Source organism: Sminthopsis crassicaudata, chromosome 2, assembly GCF_048593235.1.
Source record: "Sminthopsis crassicaudata isolate SCR6 chromosome 2, ASM4859323v1, whole genome shotgun sequence".
Taxonomy (NCBI): domain Eukaryota; kingdom Metazoa; phylum Chordata; class Mammalia; order Dasyuromorphia; family Dasyuridae; genus Sminthopsis; species Sminthopsis crassicaudata.
This window is the reverse complement of record NC_133618.1, coordinates 179799688-179819888: the sequence shown is the minus strand read 5'-3', so window position 1 is coordinate 179819888 and position 20201 is coordinate 179799688. Positions and strand designations below refer to the sequence as shown.

Here is a 20201-nt window from a genome sequence, read left to right as displayed (position 1 = left end):
TTATTGTTAAAGCCAGCATTTCTAGTACAATGTTGATAATAATGGTGATAATGGACATACTTGTTTCATCTCTGTTCTTATTGGAAATGTGTCTAGCTTCTCTCCATAACAAATAATGCTTGCTGTTGGTTTTAGGATAGATGCTACATATTATTTTCAGGAAAGCTCCCTTTATCCCTATGCTCATTAGTGTTTTTAATAGGAATGGATGCTGTATTTTGTCAAAAGCTTTTTCTGCATCTATTGAGATTATCGTAGATTTGTGTTGGTTTTGTAATTGATATGATCGATTATGGTAATAGTTTTCTTAATATTGAATGAACTCTGCATTCCTGATATAAATCCCACTTGGTCATAGTATATTATCCTGTGTTTTCCACAAAGGATCTTTTTGAGGTGGTGATCAGTGGATTTTTTTCTATTTCTATTTTTCCCTCCTGTTCTTTCACTCTTGAAGAATTTTCTTGGATTATTTGCTGCATTTTTGTCTCAAGATTCTCTTTGGTCAGAACTTTCTAACAGTTCAGTTATTCTTATGTTTTCTCTTCTTGATCTGGTCTCTAGATCTGTCACTTTCCTTATGTTTCACATTCTGTTCTATTTTCTCATTCTTTATAATATGTTTTGTTATTTCTTCCTGGCCTCACCCAATTACATGACTGAGCCAGATAAATAGAAGGTGATTTTATGCATTTTCTAGGATCATTTGACCCTTATTAACAACCAACGAGGAAAAGGTTTATCCAGAGCCATTTATACCAGTTTACATATACCATGGGGCAGCTTAGGTGTTGTAGTGGATGGAGTACTGGTTTTGAAGTCAAGAAGACTCACCTTCCTGAGTTCAAATCTGGCCTTACACATTTATTAAATGTGTGATCTTGGGCAAGTCACTTAACCCTGTCTGACTCAATTCCTCATTTGTAAAATGAACTAGAGAAGGTAATGTCAGACCAGTCCAATATCTTTTCCAGGAAAACCCTAAATGGGCTCACAAAGAGTTCAACATGGCTGATATAATGGAATGATTATACTATAAAAAAATCCATTTACCACCAACAATAAGGAAAAGGTAATTTCTTTACAGATGGATAAGAGAGCAATACTATAGACAGGGGGAATAGTTAGGAGTCATATAGTAGTTCAAGCTTGAGATGACAAGAATCTAGACAAGAATGGCAATAGATGTGAAAAGAAATAGATGTGAGAAATATTCCAAAGAGAATTGACCAAACATAGTGACAATATGTTTGGAAAAAGAAAGCAATCAGGGGTGATTCTAGAATTTTGAAGAATGAGAAAAAGAAGAGTTCAGAGGGAACTTGTGTTTAGTAAAAGAGTTTAGTTTTTGACATGCTTAATTGGTAGCATATTCTTATTTACATAATGAATATCAGTGAATACCCCTATTTGAAGTAATGAATACCACTTGGGTGAAATTATCTGAAACTGTTGCTGCATTAAAATCTCTGGCAGGTCAGACTACTTATCTTAAAATATATATATGGCTATCAAATTGTAATTAATAATAACTATGTTTTTAAGGAAATTTAAAAAATGATATTCTGAATTCAGATTTGGCCTTAGACACGTACTAGTTGTGTGATCTTGGGCAAGTCACAACCCTGTTTGCCTCAGTTCCTCATCTTTATAATAAGCTGGAGAAGGAAATGGCAAACCACTTCAAGACCTTTGCCAAGAAAACCCCAAATGGGGTCACAGAGTTGGAAAGTGATTGAATGATTAAACAAAAAATAAGAACAGTTGCATTGTCCTTTCTGCTTCTGCCTTATATCTATTATAATATCACGTATAGGAAGATAATTTAGCCTTATACATGTATTGCTGAAAATGGGAGGAATATTTAAATAGTTTTTTCAAATAATGGTTGATCTTGGATATTACATTAAAAGTTGACAAGTGGTGGTTTTTTAAAGCTTAGTCACAGTATGGAATCTGAAACCATATTAATGAATTTTTTGTATTCTGTATAGTATAAGCCATTGATCTGTCTTGTACTTTGCCTTTATAGTTCAATGTGACACTTAAATCTTTTAAGTATTAAGAAGCTGTCAAACTGACAGTGGTAGAGATGTTTCCAAAATTCTAATTTTCACTTGAAAACTTGAATTTTATAGTTAGCAACTTGTACTGTCAGCCATTTTCCTTGGTATGACAGTCCCTTTTTATTTGTTTTTGAGAAAATATGTGCCAAATGCCTAAATTATCTTAGATTATCATTTGTTCTTTCACATAAAAATTGTATTCCATGAAAAAAAAAAAGTGGTTCCTTTGGGTCACAAAAGGAAATTGCACAAGAACTTTTTTCAGTATGCAACAGAACTGCTTTATGTGGGCTTCCCATTTCATCATGTAAAGCAGTGTACTCAAGGATTAAAATTTTTGCTTCATCAAGTATATTGAAGTATTTTTTTATTTTTGCTTTGCATATTGCAAAGAATACAATGGTGACTCCATACAGTTTGGTCACTACCTTAATTTGTTCAAAGGCATTGATTTATCTACATTGCTTTTGTACCATCAGTACAAATGACAACACAATTGATACAGGGATAAACCAAGCAATTCAAATATTCAACACTGAATATTTCAGCACCGTTGTGTTTGTTGCCAAGTATTCACATAAGACATTTTTGATTAATTAATACTGATTCTGGGTGAATATGAGCAAAACCTCAAATCTAATACATTCGTGTAATCTTCCATTTGTTGGGCAAAAGTACAGTTTTGTAATAAGATTTTGCAAAAAGACTTTGCATTCTAAATTTTGCATGTTTGCAACTGAAGTTTTAATTCACAGGCCATGTGGCCTCTGTAAAACTCTACTGCTAGAGAATTAGAATAAAAAAGGCAAGTAACATCTTAGTATTATTGTGAAATTAATTTTGACCTCAAAGATTTCCTATGTATTTGAAACATTCAAGGATCTCTAGACAACACTTTGAGAACTTCTGGCTTAAGAGTACTGAGAACTTAAATGACTTGGCCAAGGTCACACAGCCAGTAGGAATCAGAATGGAGACTTGAAACCCATGTATTTTTTTCTGATTTTGAAACCTTTTCTCTATACGTGCTACGTTGTTTATATTGCTTCACTTGTTACAGTTATAAAATTGAATACTTTGAATGTAATAGGAATTCATTTTCATTGAAGAGCAATAATGAGTTATAAAATTTGTTGTACAGATGCAGGTTAGCTGGTGTACGTATTGATGAGTCTTTATATCCTGCAATCAACACTAAGGAAGGTTTACCAAGTGTAATTAAAAAAAAAGTGAGTATATAATATGTAACTCAAAAGTGCATGCTTTCTTTTTTATATTTATAGATAACATATTTAGACGTTGTTTATCCACTTAAAGTTGTTCTATATATTTTGTTTTTGATCTAATGTTGACTTGAGCCAGAGATAGAAAGGCTATTACAGGATTGAAGATAAAATGATTAAGAGAAAACTAGTATGAGTAGGTATGCCATAGATATTTCACAAACATCTCTTATTTCAGCATTTTTTGTTTGTTTTATATTTTGGTAATATTCCTTGGCTGTTTAAATTGGATATTCTGATCCAGGTGAAAAGTAACTTTTCAGCATGTCTTTATGCTAATTTCTAAACCTTATTAAAAAATAAGTAAAAACTTTTTGACAATAAAGAGGCATGATAGTTATTCTTAGAGAATTCTTTTAGAAGAAAATAAGCATCTCTCCCTTATATTTATTTCACTTTAAGTTCTTTGGTTCAAGGTTGGAAGAAATCTCAATATTCCACCCATATCCTTCAACTAATTGTGGTGAAGGAGAATCTTTTACACTTAAATGTTGCCATGAATTGGCAACATCTTTTCTTTACCAAGGCTTATTTTCGCTTTGTGTGTCTTTTCTCATGTCACAAAATCCCCCTCCTTCTACTCCTCCCAACATTTCTTTAGGCTGCAAGATGACTGAATAGGAAGTAGAGATAAATGGTAACCTTATTTGAATACTTATTTAAATATCATATTAGATATTGTGGGGAGTTTCACAGAAAGGATAAAATTTAATTTCTGTACTACCAGAAGATAGAATTAGCACAAGTTGGAAACAGGCATCAATGGTCTATAAAAATATGGTTGGAAAAAAAATCATACTGTTCCTCCATCTATTAAAAGGTAATTTTAGGAGTAGTAGAGATAATATGCAAAAGTGAGTATTCTTATTGTTTTTATCATTTCATTTTCTTCTCAAAGAAAAGTTAATACAAATCCTAATGTCTTATATTCATTCTTGGAAAAATTATCTTCGTAAATCAGCTTTACACATATAACCATCAAAGAGTCAAATGTATGTAATGCAACATGGATCAGATCAATAGTTTCTTATATATATATATATATAAGGAAGTATCTGTAGTAACTTGTAATTTAGAATCATTGCAATAAGTAACGTACTTTCTTTAGAAACATAATATAAATGCATGTGAAAGTGTTTATTTTCCATATTAACTAGGTGTTAGTGGTAGGGTTTGTTTTTTTTTTTTAGATAAATCTTTGGTTAATTTTATTTAAAAGAAAGAAGAAAACCAAATTACCAGTATCAAAAATGAAAAGGATGAATTTACCACCACTGAAGAGAAAATTAAAGCAATAAACAGGAACTATTTTGTCCAGTTGTATGCCAATAAATCTGACAATGTAAATGAAATGGATGAATATTTACAAAAATATAAATTGCCCAATTTAACAGAAGAGGAAATAAAATATTTAAGTAATCCCATTTTAAAAAACAAAAGTGAAGAAGCCATAAATAAACAAGTAAATTCTACCAAACATTTAAAGAACAGTTCATTCTAAAACTATATAAATTACTTGGAAAAATAGGTGAAAAAGGAGTCCTACCAAATTCTTTTTTTTATGACACAAATATAATGCTGATACCTAAATGAGGAAGAGCAAAAACAAAATTAAAGACCAATTTCCCTAATTGATATTGATTGCAAACATTTTAAATAAAATATTAGCAAAGAGGTTACAGTCATTAATCACCTGAATAATATATTATAATCAGGTGGGATTTATACCAGGAATGCAAAGCTAGTTCAAATTAGGAAAACTATCAGCATGATTGACTATATAAATAACAAAACTAACAGAAATCATATAACAACAAATACAGAAAAAAGTCTTTGACAAAATACAGCATCCATCCCTATTAAATAACATTAGAGAGCACAGGAATAAAGGGAGCTTTCCTTAAAATGATAATTAATGTCTGTCTAAAACTATAGACAGGCATAATATATAATGGGGATAAACCAGAAGCCTTCTAGCAAGACCGGGATAAAATAAGGTTGTCCATTACCACCACTTTTATTCAATATTGTACTAGAAATGTTATCTTTAGCAATAAGAGGAGGAAAAAATAAATTGAAGGAATTGGAGTAGTCAGTGAGGAAATAAAGCTATCAATTTTTGTAGGTGATATGATGGTATGCTTAGAAAATGCAAGACTCTACTAAAAACTACTTGAAATAACAACTTTAACAAAGTTGCAGGGCATAAAATAAACCTACACAAATCACTAGTATTTCTGTATATTACCAACAAAGCCCAGTAGCAAAAGATAGAGAAATTCTATTTAAAATAACTGTAGACAAACTATTTGGGAGTTTACCTTTGAAGACAAATCCAGGAACTATTTGCACATAATTACAAAACTGTTTTCATACAATTTAAATGTGATCTAAATAATTGGAAAAATATCAATTGCTCATGTGTAAATTGAGGTAATATAATAAAAATTATAATTCTATCTAATTTATTTAGTTCTGTATCAAACTACCAAAAAAAGTTATTTTTAAAGGTAGAAAAGTAATAACAAAATTCATGTGGAAGAACAAAGGACAGAAAATATGAAAGAAATTAATGGGAAAAAAAGGCAAAGGAGGGTAGCCTAGTCATATTAGATTAGAAACTATATTATAAAGTGACAGTCATAAAAACTATTTTATACTGCCTAAGAAAGAGAATGTTGGATCATGGAATAGATTTAGTACAATTTAGTAGTAGTCCATTATTTGATGAAACTCGAGACACCAACTTCTGGGATAAGAACTCATTATTTGGTAATAACTGAGAAAACTGGAAAATAGAATGGCCGAAACTAGAATAGACTAACAACTCACACCCTATACCAAATAAGGTTGAAATGGGTACATGATTTAGATGTAAAGAACAATGTCATAAATAAAGAAAACAAGGAATAGTTTACTTATCATATCTGTAGGGAAATGAAGAATTTATGGGGGGAAAAAACAGGAAATAGAGAACATTGTGAAATATAAGATAGATAATTTTGATTGTATTGAATTGAAAAGTTTTTACACAAGCAAAACCAATGCAGCCTTGAAGGAAGAAGATAAATGAGAATTTTTTACAGTCAGTGTTTCTGACAAAGACTTCGTTTCTAAAATATATACAAAATGGAGTCAAATTTATAACAATATAAATCATTCCCCCAATTGGTAAATGGTCAAAGGATATGAATAGGCAGTTTTCAGCTGAAGAAATTAAAGCCATTTCTAATCATGAAAAAATGCTCTAAATCTCTAAATTGATTAGAGAAATGCAAATTATAACAGTTCTGAGATAGATCTATAGCTGATATTACAGAAAAGGAAAATGATAAATGTTGGGGAAGATGTGGGAAAATTGGACCACCATTGTTGGTGGAATTGTAAATTGATCCAACCATTCTGGAAAGCAGTTTTGAACTATGCCTGATAGACTATAAAACTGTGCACATCCTTTGATTCAGCAATACCACTTCCAGGTCTGTATGCCAAAGAGATCATTAAAAAGGGAAAATATTTATAGTAGCTTTTTTTGTGGTGGCAAAGAATTGGAAATTGAGATGCCCTCAATTGGGGAATGATTGAATAAATTGTGATATATTAATGTAATGGAATACTATTCTATAAAAAATGATGAGCAAATTTCAGAGAAACCTGGAAAGATTTATATCAACTGATGCTAAATGAAGTGAGTAAACCAGTAGAACATTATACAGAGTAACAGCAACATTGTGTAATGATCAACATAGTTGTCTTAGCACTACAATGATCCAAGAGAATTCCAAAAGACTCGTGTTTTAAAATGCTATCTACATCCAGAGAAAGACCATTGGAGTTTGAATGCAGATTGAAGATTTTTTCCTTTTGTTCTGATTGTTCTTTCGCAACATGATTAATATGAAAATGTGATTAATATAGTTGCATATGTATAACAACCTATATCATATTGCTTGCTGTCTTGGGGAGGGAAGCAGGGAGAAAAAATTTGGAACTCAAAACATTATAAAAGTGAATGTTAAACTGTACATGTAATTGAAAAAATTAAAGTATTATGTGGAAAAAATAGTATTCTATCTTTTTTTTTTTTTTTTTTTTTTTTTTTTTTTTTTTACAGCGAAAGTGCATGCAACCAAAAGACTTTATTCCTCGAACACCAGAAAATGATAGAAGACTTCAGAAGAAATTTGAGAAAATGGCTATTGAACTGAATATTCAAAAAACAGCCATAGGTAAATTAAGTTACATAATATATTAACCTTTGATGCTGATTCAGACAAAACCTTGTTAGTAGAGTATATTCCAATTGAACTCTGTCCTTGGGTCCCAAAAGAGCTGGTTTGTATGGTTGTTGAGCCATTTTTAGTTATGTTTGAAAGAGGAACCCACACTTGGAGAAAAAGAACACAGTCTCTGTGCCACCTGTAACCTAGAGAGCTTGACTTCATTTCCTGGGAATATCTAGAATAGATCATGAAAGAAATGCTTAAAGAACACATAGAAAGGAAAATGGTGTTTACAAAAAAGCCAAATTGGCTTCATCAAGAACTCTTCATGCCAGACTAATCTTATGTCCATTTTTCATGATTGTTCAACCAGATCTAGTTTACTTAGACTTTAGCAATGTATCTGGTAGACTATGTTGTGAGATAGCTATGTGGTGTGGTAAGTAGAATCTTGAACTTGAAAAAGATAGGAGTTCAAATACTGCCTCACACTTTCACTAGCTGTGTGACACTGAACAAGTCTTTACACTTCTCTCAGCTTCAGTTTCCTGATTCATAAAATGGAGATAATAATAACTGTAACCCTCAGATTGTTATAAGAAGCATATGTAATATATGAAGCATTTTATAAAATTTAAGGCACTGTATAAATATTAAAAATTACTGTTAACTGTCTCATTTATTCTTGTGTAGAAACTGAAGAGGAAAGGATAATAACATAATTAAAGGTATTCAGAACTGGTTGGGTGGCCAGATTTAAAAAAAAAATGTTTATTAATGATTCAGTTAGGAAGTTTTGGAAAATAAAAGGAAATAATATAACAAACTAAAATAATGTAAAGAGTATTTTCTGATAAAGTTTTTAACTAATCACTCTATATTAATAACTGAAAGCATTATAGTGATACTTCACTGTTCTCAAACATGTCACTAAATAATGCCTAAAATATAATACTATATCATAAATTTGATATGATTTTCCTCATACAGTCTGTTATTTATTTTTTCTGCTATATATTATTTGTAGAGGAAATAGTTTCTAAAATATCATACATTTTAATGTTTTTTTCCACCAATTTAAAAATTCATTCATTCTTAAGACTATAAGACTTGGAGCTTAAAGAGTAAAAAGGATTACAAAGTTTAGAGCTTATAAGATCTAGGACTATTAACATTAGAGCTGGAAGGGCAATTTAGACCAGCTCTGTCCTTTTATAGCTAAAAAAAACTAAGGCCTGGAGAAATGAACTAAATTCACATAGGTCAAAAGTAATAGAGAAAGTATATCCAATACTCTGACTCTAGAGCTGTTAAGTGACTGAAGCTAATTGAAAGAATGAGGGCTAGATGCAAGTTTATCTGATTTCAAATTTAATGATTTTTTTTTTATTTTTGTTGTTTGTTTTTTAAATATTTGATTGATTCACTTTTATTTTTCCTTTTTCCACCTCACCAACTGCCTCCTCTTTTTTTCCATTTTCCATTATTTCATTTACTGATATAATTTCAGATTTTGTTCATGTGTCATTTATCTTGTGGGAGACAATGGCAGTTAAATGTTAAAAAGTCTGATTATTATAGAATGCTCTATTTCTGGGAAATAATTACCAGTAAAGAATTAGATTACTATTGTATTAACTGTAAATGTCCAATCTGATGATTATGAATTTAGTTGTCCTCAATGGAGGTTATTACATTTTTCAAAATAACTTTTGAGTCTGATACAAAATCTGCCAAAGTGGAGGAGTTGAAATATTAGATACTCAAAAGTCAAAAGTTCAAGAAATATTTATCTTTAGTATAAAATGTAATTAAGCAATTCATTAATTTAGTGGGAGATATCTGTAGATAGCAATAGAGTCAGAAACTGTGGACTATAGAGAAGAAGTTATGTAGGAAATAACAAATGTAATAAACCAAAGAGACTAAAAAATTGCTCTGGATGAGTTGGAGTGAATAGAAGAGATAACCTAATTTTTAAGGAATATCTGCCTATATTAGTTATTATATATCCTTGGATGATACCACATTCTTTAGGTATAAAGGTGTCTGAAATAAAAATTTTATCAATTTGATTTTTTTCCTCAGATAATGATGTCCCAGTTCTGTTGTTTGAAGCTGATGGTTCATTGATATATAGCCCCACAGCTAAAATTAAAAATCAGTGTAATGCAATGGAAAAGAGACTACAGGAAATGAAAGATAAAAGGGAAAATCTTTCCCCTACATGTAAGTAATGTATCTTGTATACTTTTAAGGAGTTTGGGATGAAACGAGAAGCACAGCACTTTTTTTTTTCTCCCTATAAATTCTGAACTTAAATATTTCCAAGCCCTCAAATGAGCCTGTCTATTATATAAACAACAGCACAGAAGAAATTTACTTGTGAAACTTAGGGATTCCATTTCATATCAATTCCTTTCAAAAAAGGAAAAAAAAAATTAATTTCACATTACTTTAAAAACTTTCCTCCTTGTACTTCTTTCTGAACTTCTCTTTTCTTCCATGTACTTTAATCAAAAATGTTTCAGTGGCTCCCTTTTTTGCCATTATTATTAACTCTTTCCTTCTACCCAATTCTTGTCATTATTATTATCTTATGTGTCAGTGTTTATATGTATTCAACTCTTCTTTGTCCATTTTACATAAAAGTGAAGCTCATCTGCTATCTGATCTTCTGCTCCCTTTCTCCATGTTTAACTTCTCATACAGCCAAATCATGAGAAATGATAACTTCTGCCATTTTTGTCCTTTTTTATACTGATATATTTTTTTATCTTTCTTCTCTTTATCCACTTAATTCTAAAAAAGAACCATTACATCTTTAGACTTATTTTTAAATATTTTTCTTATTTTAACTCCATCAGTAGTCTTTGAAAACCTTAGGGTTTTAAAAGGATACTTGTTTCTCCTCTTCTTGTTATATTGTTATCACTATATCATCAAACAGCTCCTTCTATCAGCTTAAATCAATTTATTTTCCTAGATTAATCTAGACAAGTACTAGCTCTAGCCTTTTCATTAGCTGCACTAAACCTCCACCTCCCAGGGTTAATTCTACCAGAATTTTTAAGGTTTATTGTGTTGGATTTTAAGGTTCAGTATGCTGTAGCATTTCATAACAATGTTAGGGACCTCTGGGTTTTAACAGTTCAATGCTATGTGTTCTGCTGTGCCCATATTGCTTGTGGCTTTCAAGGTCTCCTTTGTGGACTTATGACTTACTACCTTAGGACTTTTTCATGGGAGTTCTCTGCTCTTGCTGCCTCCAGATGCAGACTGAGTCCCAGTAGCTAAATTTACTATTGAATACTCCCTGTTTAAGTTGGTATTCTGACATTTCTGAGAATATGTGCTGTGTTTTTAGATAGCCCCATTTCCTATTTCTTTTGGACTTCTGTCTGAATTTTTATGTAGTTCTGTGGTGGATAAAGTTGTTTGTTTTTCACTATTTCTTGATCATTATTTGTCTTAGTATGATTTTTATTTTATGGGATAGGTGTATGGGAGCTGTCTACTTGTATTTTGTTTTCAGGTAACTATCCTAACTAGGAGTCTTATAGCCATGATGATACAATTACAACTTTTAAGACTGAAAGTTCTTCCAAAATGTTTCTAACTCTAGTAACTCTAGTAACAGTGAAAAGTAATTTTTTAAACTTTTAATCGTGACTTCAGTTAGCGTTTTAAAGTCTTTCTCAGATTATAAATGTGTTAGAAGTTACTCAAAAAGACTTTATAAAGTGCCTACTAGATGCCTGGCATTGTGGCAGATGGTATGGATAGAACTGATCTCCTATTGTTATACAAGAATATCTTATGCTGAAAATTTGAGAATAATATCAGTTACTATTTATTATATGAATTCTAGAAACATTGTTTCATTTTCACAATGTAGGATTGATTTTAATAGCCACAATATGTTGAAAATACTTATTAATGTACTTATTATCAGACTCACCTTTATATCAAATATCTAATGGAGCTATGATACTAATATGGGTATGTAGGAATAATTAAATATGAAGAAAAAATGCTAGCTCACATTAATAATACATTTGTGATAGGTTGTTTCCTTCAAACAGGCCTGTGCAATAGGTTGCATGTGTTGTTCATTTAGATCCAAAATATCGAACCTTAGTGATTAACTGTTTATATGGATGAAGTAACTATGTTGAGTATTTTTAAAAATAAAAACAAAATCTTACTAATATCTTTTGTTCTTATGTTATGCTTCCCATTATATCTCTTCCTCTAATAATTTATTATTGAATTTCATATGAGAAAATCTTTTGTCTTTATAAACTCCTAATGGGACTAAGCCAAAACTGTTGCATAAGATGAATCATTTGACAATGATAATAAGAATTATAACTTATAAGAAAAGTAACTTTAGAGTCAGTTAGATGGTACAGTGGATAGAGCACAGTCATAAAGACCTGAGTTCAAATGTGACCTCAAATAGCTTTATGATCCTGGGTACCTCACTCTCCTCACCTGTAAAATGTAAATTGTAATAGCACTTGTGTCTCAATAATTCTTAATAGGGTCAAATGAGATAATACTTGTATAGTGCTTAGCATGGTGCCTGATACATAGTAGGCGCTTATTAAATGCTGACAGCATTGCTTTTTTGTAGTTCTTTACTTGTAGTCAATATTTTCACATATTTTTAAACCTACTTTCCTAGTTCTGATATCACAACAATAGTTGACAGTAACCTTTGTTTTATAAAACTCATTCATTTTAACCTGGAAGCAACTTAGCATAATGGAAAGACAACTGAAGTTTGAACCAGGAAGATCTGGGCTTAAGTCTCTACTGACATACTAATTATGTGACCCTAGATAAGTTTTAACTTTTCAGTTTTCTATGGAGTAACTTGTAAAGAATATGCAGACCTATATTGGGAGAGGGAGTCCCTTTATCCTGAGAGTTTCCTAAATCAATAAAAAGTCAATAAAAAAATCAATAAAAGGTCCATTACTTATTCCTAATTTCAGGCATTATTTTTATAGGAACTGGATTTTCCAGACTGATATACTTTATATGAATAGATTGATATAAATTATCTATCTATACACACTTAAACATACACATACACATACATACCTATATTTAAAACAGCAAGCCATGGAGACTTGTATTAAAATTAAAATAACATTTTAGAATTATTATTTGTAACTTTCGAGAGAAAAATCATAACATCATAGAATTAGAGCAAGGATGAACCTTAGAGGGCATCAAGTCCAACTCCTCATTTTACATGTGAGGAAATTGAGGCTCAGATAAGTTTAATGATTTGCCTAAGGTCACAAAGCTAATAAATATTTGAGAAAAGATTCAAAATTGAGTTTTCCATACTCCAAGTCCAACACTCTAAAAGCTGTTATAGGATGGGGTATTGAGGAGGGGTGGGGAACAAAAACAATTACTGTCACTACTGTGATGCTGTGAGCTTAATTTAGGTTCCTAGAGAAATCATTAGAAGACAATTTGGCTCACATCTTGAGCAAAGTTGATAAAAGAATGGATGATAAGATACTTTTTCTTTTTAAAATTTTATAGCTTTTTATTTTTCCAAATACATGCAAAGATAATTTCAACATTCATTGCATAACTTTGTGGTCCAAATTTTTCTCTTCCCTCTGACCACTCCCTTTTTCCCCCAACCCCAGACAACAAGCAATCCACTGTAGATTAAACATGCAATTAAGATGTTCTTAAGTGTGAGATTTGTGTCATCCCCAACCTGGCTACATTGTTCTACATTATTCTCCCTTGCCGTCTTTGACCCATGGGTCAACTCTAATTGAGCTTTAACTGTCCTCTGTTTCTGAATTCCCTATACTAGTCTTGTTGCTGCTCATGCTTACCAAACCTTAGCCTGAAATACTCTACTTCCTTTGCACCTCACATGTTGACTAACGCTGAAGGAAATCATACAATTGATAACTGTGTCCACTACAAATTTAGGATACCTAATCTCTTCTGGTCTCTCCCCCCAGAAGTGCATAGCAGCAGAGTTCTTACTTTTCTAATTGATTCTTTCTCGCCTCACCCACAGAAATTGTTCTAAATTGCCTCTCCCAAAACTCCCAACGTATCTACTTAATCCATCCCTATATCACTACACAGTAGTTAGCTGAAGCCCTTGTAGCACACTTTAACCAAAAAAAAAAAAAAGAAAGAAAGAAAGAAAGAAAAATTAGTCATTTTAGACTTTCTTTAATTTCATCTCACATTCCCCCAGCTACCTCTTTTTCTCACACTTCCTCTTCTTTTTTTTCTAGCAATAGTCATCAATCTCCCTCTGTATTTTTTTACTCTCTTTAGGAGTTTTCAGGGTATTAACTGGAATAATAAATAGAGTGCTGGCCTGGGAATTGAGAATTCCCAGGTCCAAATCTGGAATCAGAGATTTAATGACTATGTGCCCTTGGGTGAGTCACTTATCACTGTTTTGCCTCAGTTTTCCCTTATCTGTACAATGAAACTGATAGCATTAACTCCCAGGGTGGTTGTGAGGATAAATAAAATATTTAGAATATATTTAATAAACTTTAAAGTGTTCCATAAATGCTAGCTTTATTATTATTATTATTATTATTATTATTATTACTGCTGCTGATTCCTTCCCTACTGCTGCCTACAAACATCCTGACTCCCTGATCTTTTAAAAAGCAAATACCTCACTAGACTTTAGCACCTCCACTAGTTATGATCCTGTATCTTCCTTCCTCTTGGCACAACTCCTTGGGGAAAAAAAATCTATACTTAACATAGTATCTCTCTCTGCTCTCCTTTAAACCCTTTGTAGTCTGGCTTCTGACCTTTATCATTCAACTGAAACTCGTCTCTTGAATTAAAAGTGATTTCTTAGTTGCCAAATCTTCTTAACCATCTCCCTCCCCTCCCCCCCATTTTCCTGCAGCTTTTGACACTGTTGAATACCTTTGACTCCTGGATGGATACTTTCTAATCTTTGAATTTTCATGAAAGTACTCTCTCTCATTTTCCCTCTTGTCCTGACCATTCTTGTTCAGTATTCTTCACTGGATCTTGGTTATTCAGAATATTCTTTGAAAAAAGAAAAAAATAAGAAAACATACAACACAGAAACTGATGTTTTTATAAATATGTTATTGATTATGTTCTTTCATAAAAAGCATATAACATATACATTTTTAAAGATATGCATATTTAAAGACTAATTGAAAGAATCTTTATTGCTAATAAGACTCTGACAGTCCTGACTAGTATTGCTGAGTAGGTGGTAGATGGTCTGTGTATGGTGTTTTCCAAATGAATCTCTCACAGTCTGGTGGATCTAGGACCCATTTACTGTGAGCTACTTGAGTGTTTTTTTTGGGGGGGGGAGGGGCACTGAAAAGGCAAATCTTTTCATATCCTCCTCATCTAGAGGGATAGAATAGAAATAATCCTTAATGTCTATAACCCATAGAGGCCATTCTCTAGGCAATTGAGTAGGAGATGGAAGTCCAGGTTGAAGAGTTACCATAATTTCCATCTGTTTGTTCACTTTTCTTAAATCAGTCAAAATCCTCCATTTTCCAGATTTCTTTCTTACAACAAATACTGGGGAATTCCGAGGATTTAGAGAAGGTTGTAAGTGTCCTTGGTCAAGTTGCTCTTGTACTATATCTAATAAGGCCTGAATTTTATCACTACCTAAGGGCCACTGTTCTATCCACACTAGTGTATCAGTTTTCCATTGGATAGGAACAGGTGAAAGCGGTGGCAGGCCTTCAGCAGCAGCCCTGCCTAAAAAACCGAAGTACTCATTTTTAACCCTAATTGTTGTAAAATGTCTCTTCCCCACAGATTGATGAGGATTTTTTCAACTATAAAAGGAGAAAAACTCCTGTTTCGCCTTCAAATGTCCATCTCAAAGGGATAGCACTAACTTTAGCTGCTATTGATCCTCCTACACCATCATATGGGGTTCACTATATTCAGAAAGCCACAACAAGTTTTGTCTAGGTTCTAAGCATGTCCTTGCTATAGCTTTCCAATCACTAGGGGTTAAAATTTCATAAGCCAAATTCTGTAATAATATCTAAACATAAGATGATTTAGACTCATAAAGAGTGCAAGGATTTTTCAGATTTTTGATAATTTCTAGATTAAAAGGAGTGTATCTTCTTCTTTCTTGACCTGAAGAGTTAAGCTATTAAATCACAGGATACATTTCTATTCTCAAATCAGCTAAATCCTGACCATCTTCTCTGGCTTTAAGTAGTGCCTTTTGCAATGGAGTCATGGGGCGGGGTGATTGCTGGGGGGAGGGGTGCTGGTGATGTCACTGCCTCTCACTCTTCCTCTTCCCTCCACCCAGTAAAGGGAAGTTGATGGAAGAGGGTCAAGAGCCTGCTCAGGTGTAGGCAGAGTTGAAGCTGGGCTGTGAGAGCCAGAGTCACTACATCCTTTAAGTTCACTTAACTCCCCATTTTTTTTTCCCTAGAACTTGAGGGATTCTTTTAGACCAATTGTATTATGTTGTATATATACAATGTTTCCTTAGAAATTGAATCAAGACCTTTATTATTGTAATATTCACATAACTGTTCTACTAGTTTCCAATTATCTGCCTCTATTTCTTCATCCTAGAAGAACAAAGGGTCCATGCATTCTAATGTTTCCAAGTGTCCACCAATCTGCTCCCAAGTTATAAACAAACCTTGCCTCTTTGTTAGTCTAAGTATGCTTTCTATGGGGGAGGGGGGGGTAGGGGAGAATCTTTTTCTTATATCTGCCCCATTTCAGCTAGAAAACAAAAATTACTAGTTTAGCCCTTGACAAAGTTCCCTTTTTGTCTATTTTAATATTCATCCTATTTCCTGGTCATAGGGACTTTTTCACTGAAATTAGGGGTTTTGGTCCATGTTAGGGTGCCAGTTGTGAAGTATGGGCTAGCTCCCTGGAGGGCCTCAGGGTCAGCCAGAGTCAGGATAAATTAATGTTCTTGATCTTTTGGAGGACAAAAGAAGGAGGCAGGCAAGCTGCCAGGAGGCTTGCCAAAGATGTATCCTAGATTCTGGAGTCCAGAGGATCCAGCCTCTCTCCTCCTTGTCCTGCCACCAAGTGACTCTCACTTCTCTCCCTCCACCCTCCAATCCTTGCCTAAGATTATCTCAACACCAAACATTCAGCAAGCACCCATGGTGAGGAGAGCCATCATCTAAATATATGCTAATGGAGCTATTATCTCACATCAAATAAGTAGCCTTAAGTGCTCTCTTGTGTGATTCAGAGTTTCACCCTCTACTCATCAGAATAGGTGATAATGAAATCTATCAGAGGTAATGAAATCAAGTCAAGTAGTATAAAGGGAAAAGAGAACACAGGACAGAACTCTGAGTCACCTACAAATAGGAGAGACCTGGATGAGGATCCAGCCAAGGAGACTAAGGAGTAAACCAGCAAAGAACCAAAAGAGTAGTGGTATCTCAAAAACCTAGAGAAGTATCAAGGAGGAGGAGATCAGCATTATCAAAGGCAGCAGAAGGATCATTAAGGATAAGGATTGAGAAAAGGATCATTATTTCCCTGTTATGGATATACCTCAGTGCAATAGATCTTTTTCCACCTAGCTCTTAAAAATGAAATCATATTTCCCTCTTAAATTATATACAATCACATTTTAATCCTAGTTATTTTCAGTTTAGAGTACCTCATGTTTCCTATCTCCCTTTCATGTCTCTAGGTAGTTAATAATTTGAGATGATGTATAAGAAGAATGATATTTCTAGAAGCCAGCAATAAATCCTTTTGAGCTATAGTTATACACATAGCTTTGTAAGTTAGGGTTTTCTTTTAATATATGAAGGCTTTCCTGTTTGTAATAGGTATCTTCCTCAGATCTCCTGAAAGAGGAGATCTTCTAGTCAGTGTGGTATATGTCATCAGTGAAACCTTCACATAGCAATCAAGGTTTAAGTTATTAATAGAAATTCATATCTGTGGATTTGTTTACAACACTGACTACTTCAAGCATTGTTTTATGAAACTAGATTAGGAGAAGAGACACCTTGGTCCAAATTCCAGCCTTGCTACTTGGCTATCTATAACTTTGAGATATTCTTAACCTTTCAGAGCTTTAGTCTCTTCATTTGATATTTGAAGGAGTTGAGTAAAATTGACCCCAAGATTTCTTCCAGCGTGCTCTTATCCTATGATCTTTTCTATAATCTCTCATTCTATGATAAATATGAGGTATTATAAATTAGGATATTTGAAACTAGAATCCTTAGTTTTCCTGTCTTGTATACTCTTTTTTTTTTTTTTTTATTACCTCTTAGTGAGTAGAATCATATTTGGAATCTTTGATATGCCCTTATTTGCCTTCTCTCTTGTCTTTGAAGACACACATCATTGCATTTTAGTTAGTATATTAATGTCCTGACTAATGTTCCCAATTCCTTTAGTATTTTAAAAAGAGAACTACTTTTAGTGCCAGCCCGTGGATGTAATAAGGCAAATCAAATTAACATATTGTTTTGAATGGGTTTAATTTATTTGTTTGAGATTCTGCCTGCAGATGGGAAGGATAACTTTTTAAGGTCTCTTCCAACTCTTAAGATTTTATGATTTTACGCTTTATTGAAATATAAATAATTTTTTATGGTCACAGAAATATTTAGTGCCGAGTTGTCTGGAATAGATTTGGGTAAGATGTTAGCATTTTGTATTTGTTTGGTGGTAACGTTGGAATTTGAAATGCAAGAAATAAATTGATGTGAGTAACAGTATCTATGACTTACAGAAAAATATTCAATACATATATACAATTAAATACCTACACACATCTTCATAGTTAATAGTTAAGTGGTAGAACTTTGGCATTGAATATAAATTTAGTAGACAAAATAGTAATGTTTCAGTAGAATTTGTCATACTTAAAAAAATCTTTACCTTATTTTTTTTAGTTTCTCAAATGCTTACTCTTAATTCAGACCCAACTTCATCTGGAACATGTTTGAATACATCACTGAACGCTTCACATTCAGGTAAACAATTATTTTTAAATCTGTATTTCTTTTAATTTCTTGTTACTCTAAATTTTAAGTTCAAATCATCTTTGAATCAGATGGTCATATAAAATAAAGTTGTCAAAATATTGTTATTACTCTATTTAAATGTAAGAATCCTAATGAAACTCCGTTATGAGAAAGCACTTGAGGTAAACCTTCCCTTTTTCATTCTGGTTGTGTTTTCTCCCCAGGAGTTTGCTTTCTGGAACCATATCAGTTTTTTTCTTCTTGTGGTCTTATATAAACAATTCTGTGTACAGTTTAAACAGTATGATCATAAGAGGCCTAGAAGATCTAAGGACAAATTGTTTTACATGATATTTAATGAATATATGGAATTTGTTACTGCACAGGACCAACAAAACAAAGATCTTCAGTGAATCACTCTTATTAAAGTGTGTGGATTAATGTCAAGACAGTGGAAGCAAGATGACCAATTAGGATTTTTCCATATTTTTTTCCTCTTCATAGAACAGCCCTAGATTATAGGTTAAAGGTTTTTCCTTAGTTGTAACAGAATTTCTCAGCTATCTCAATAATACATGATCTGTTTCTATGCATACAGCTGTGTCCATTAAGTATAACTTACTCATTGCCTCTTGAAATGCTAAGATTATATAATAAATTAAGATTTTTAATTATTTGCCATTAAAGTCAATTCAGAGAAAAACTGCAGGTTTAGAATTCTTACAAAGAAATTAAAAAATGTATTTTCTTTTAAGTTAGGAGCAAAATAAATGCATTCTATCAAACTGAGATTGTGCAGAACAAAGATCTAAACAAAATCTGTTCTTTCTGCCTGAACCTAATTTATCAAGCAAAATTAGATTTTAATTGCTGTCCTTTTACCTTTAATATCTGGAATATAACTTAGACTGGCTTTATGAAAAGTAAAGAGTTGTTCAGCAAATCAAGTTAAAAATAGGGAATCTTGCCAATTATTTTAATAGAGAAAAATGATTTTGTGTAGCTTATCTCCTCTAGGAAATTTAAGTGATTTGAAAAAAGTTCTTGTTAAGACCCATTCTTCCTTTTAATCTATGATCCTATAATCCTCTTCTTAAAATGGAATGTTAGTCATCTCAGTTATTGACAAGCTAAAGGAGTACTTTGTGCCCAGTTTCAGAGAATATAATAAAAGTATCAATAGACCTTAATTAGCAAAAAATTTAAAAAGTGAATAGAAGCAAAACTAATTCAAAGCTACTTAATCTGAAATTGAGTCAGGGAGTAATAAAAATACAAGACAGTAGATATTATGTGGCTTGAAGTATTCAGGGAAGGCTTCCTGAATGCAATGGCAGAACTTACTTATACTATGAGAACTTTGAGCAATAGGTAGAGTTTGGTTAGACAAAAATGAAAAGTATAGTCCAATTAAGTAGAATAGCATAAGAAAAATCAAGGAGTTTGGGATAATAATACCTGATGTTTATGTAGTTTCCTAAGGCTTACACTTTACTTATGCTATGACATTATCACAACTGTGTGAGGAAAATGGTATCAGTATTATTTTTCTATTCTAAGAATAAGGAAGTCGACAGAAATTATGACTTTTCCATAGTTATATAGTTA

General features: G+C 32.4%; 1 protein-coding gene across 5 annotated transcripts in view; it reads left to right on the top strand.

Moving 5' to 3' along the window:
- The window catches only part of MCPH1 (microcephalin 1), a 314170-nt gene that overhangs the window by 23199 nt on the left and 270770 nt on the right, over nt 1-20201 (top strand). For all 5 annotated transcript variants that reach the window (XM_074287951.1, XM_074287946.1, XM_074287947.1 and 2 more), the window contains 4 exons: nt 3208-3295; nt 7464-7578; nt 9661-9801; nt 18522-18602. In XM_074287951.1, coding sequence (XP_074144052.1) covers nt 3208-3295; nt 7464-7578; nt 9661-9801; nt 18522-18602 — 425 coding nt within the window. The remainder of the gene's footprint in view (nt 1-3207; nt 3296-7463; nt 7579-9660; nt 9802-18521; nt 18603-20201) is intronic.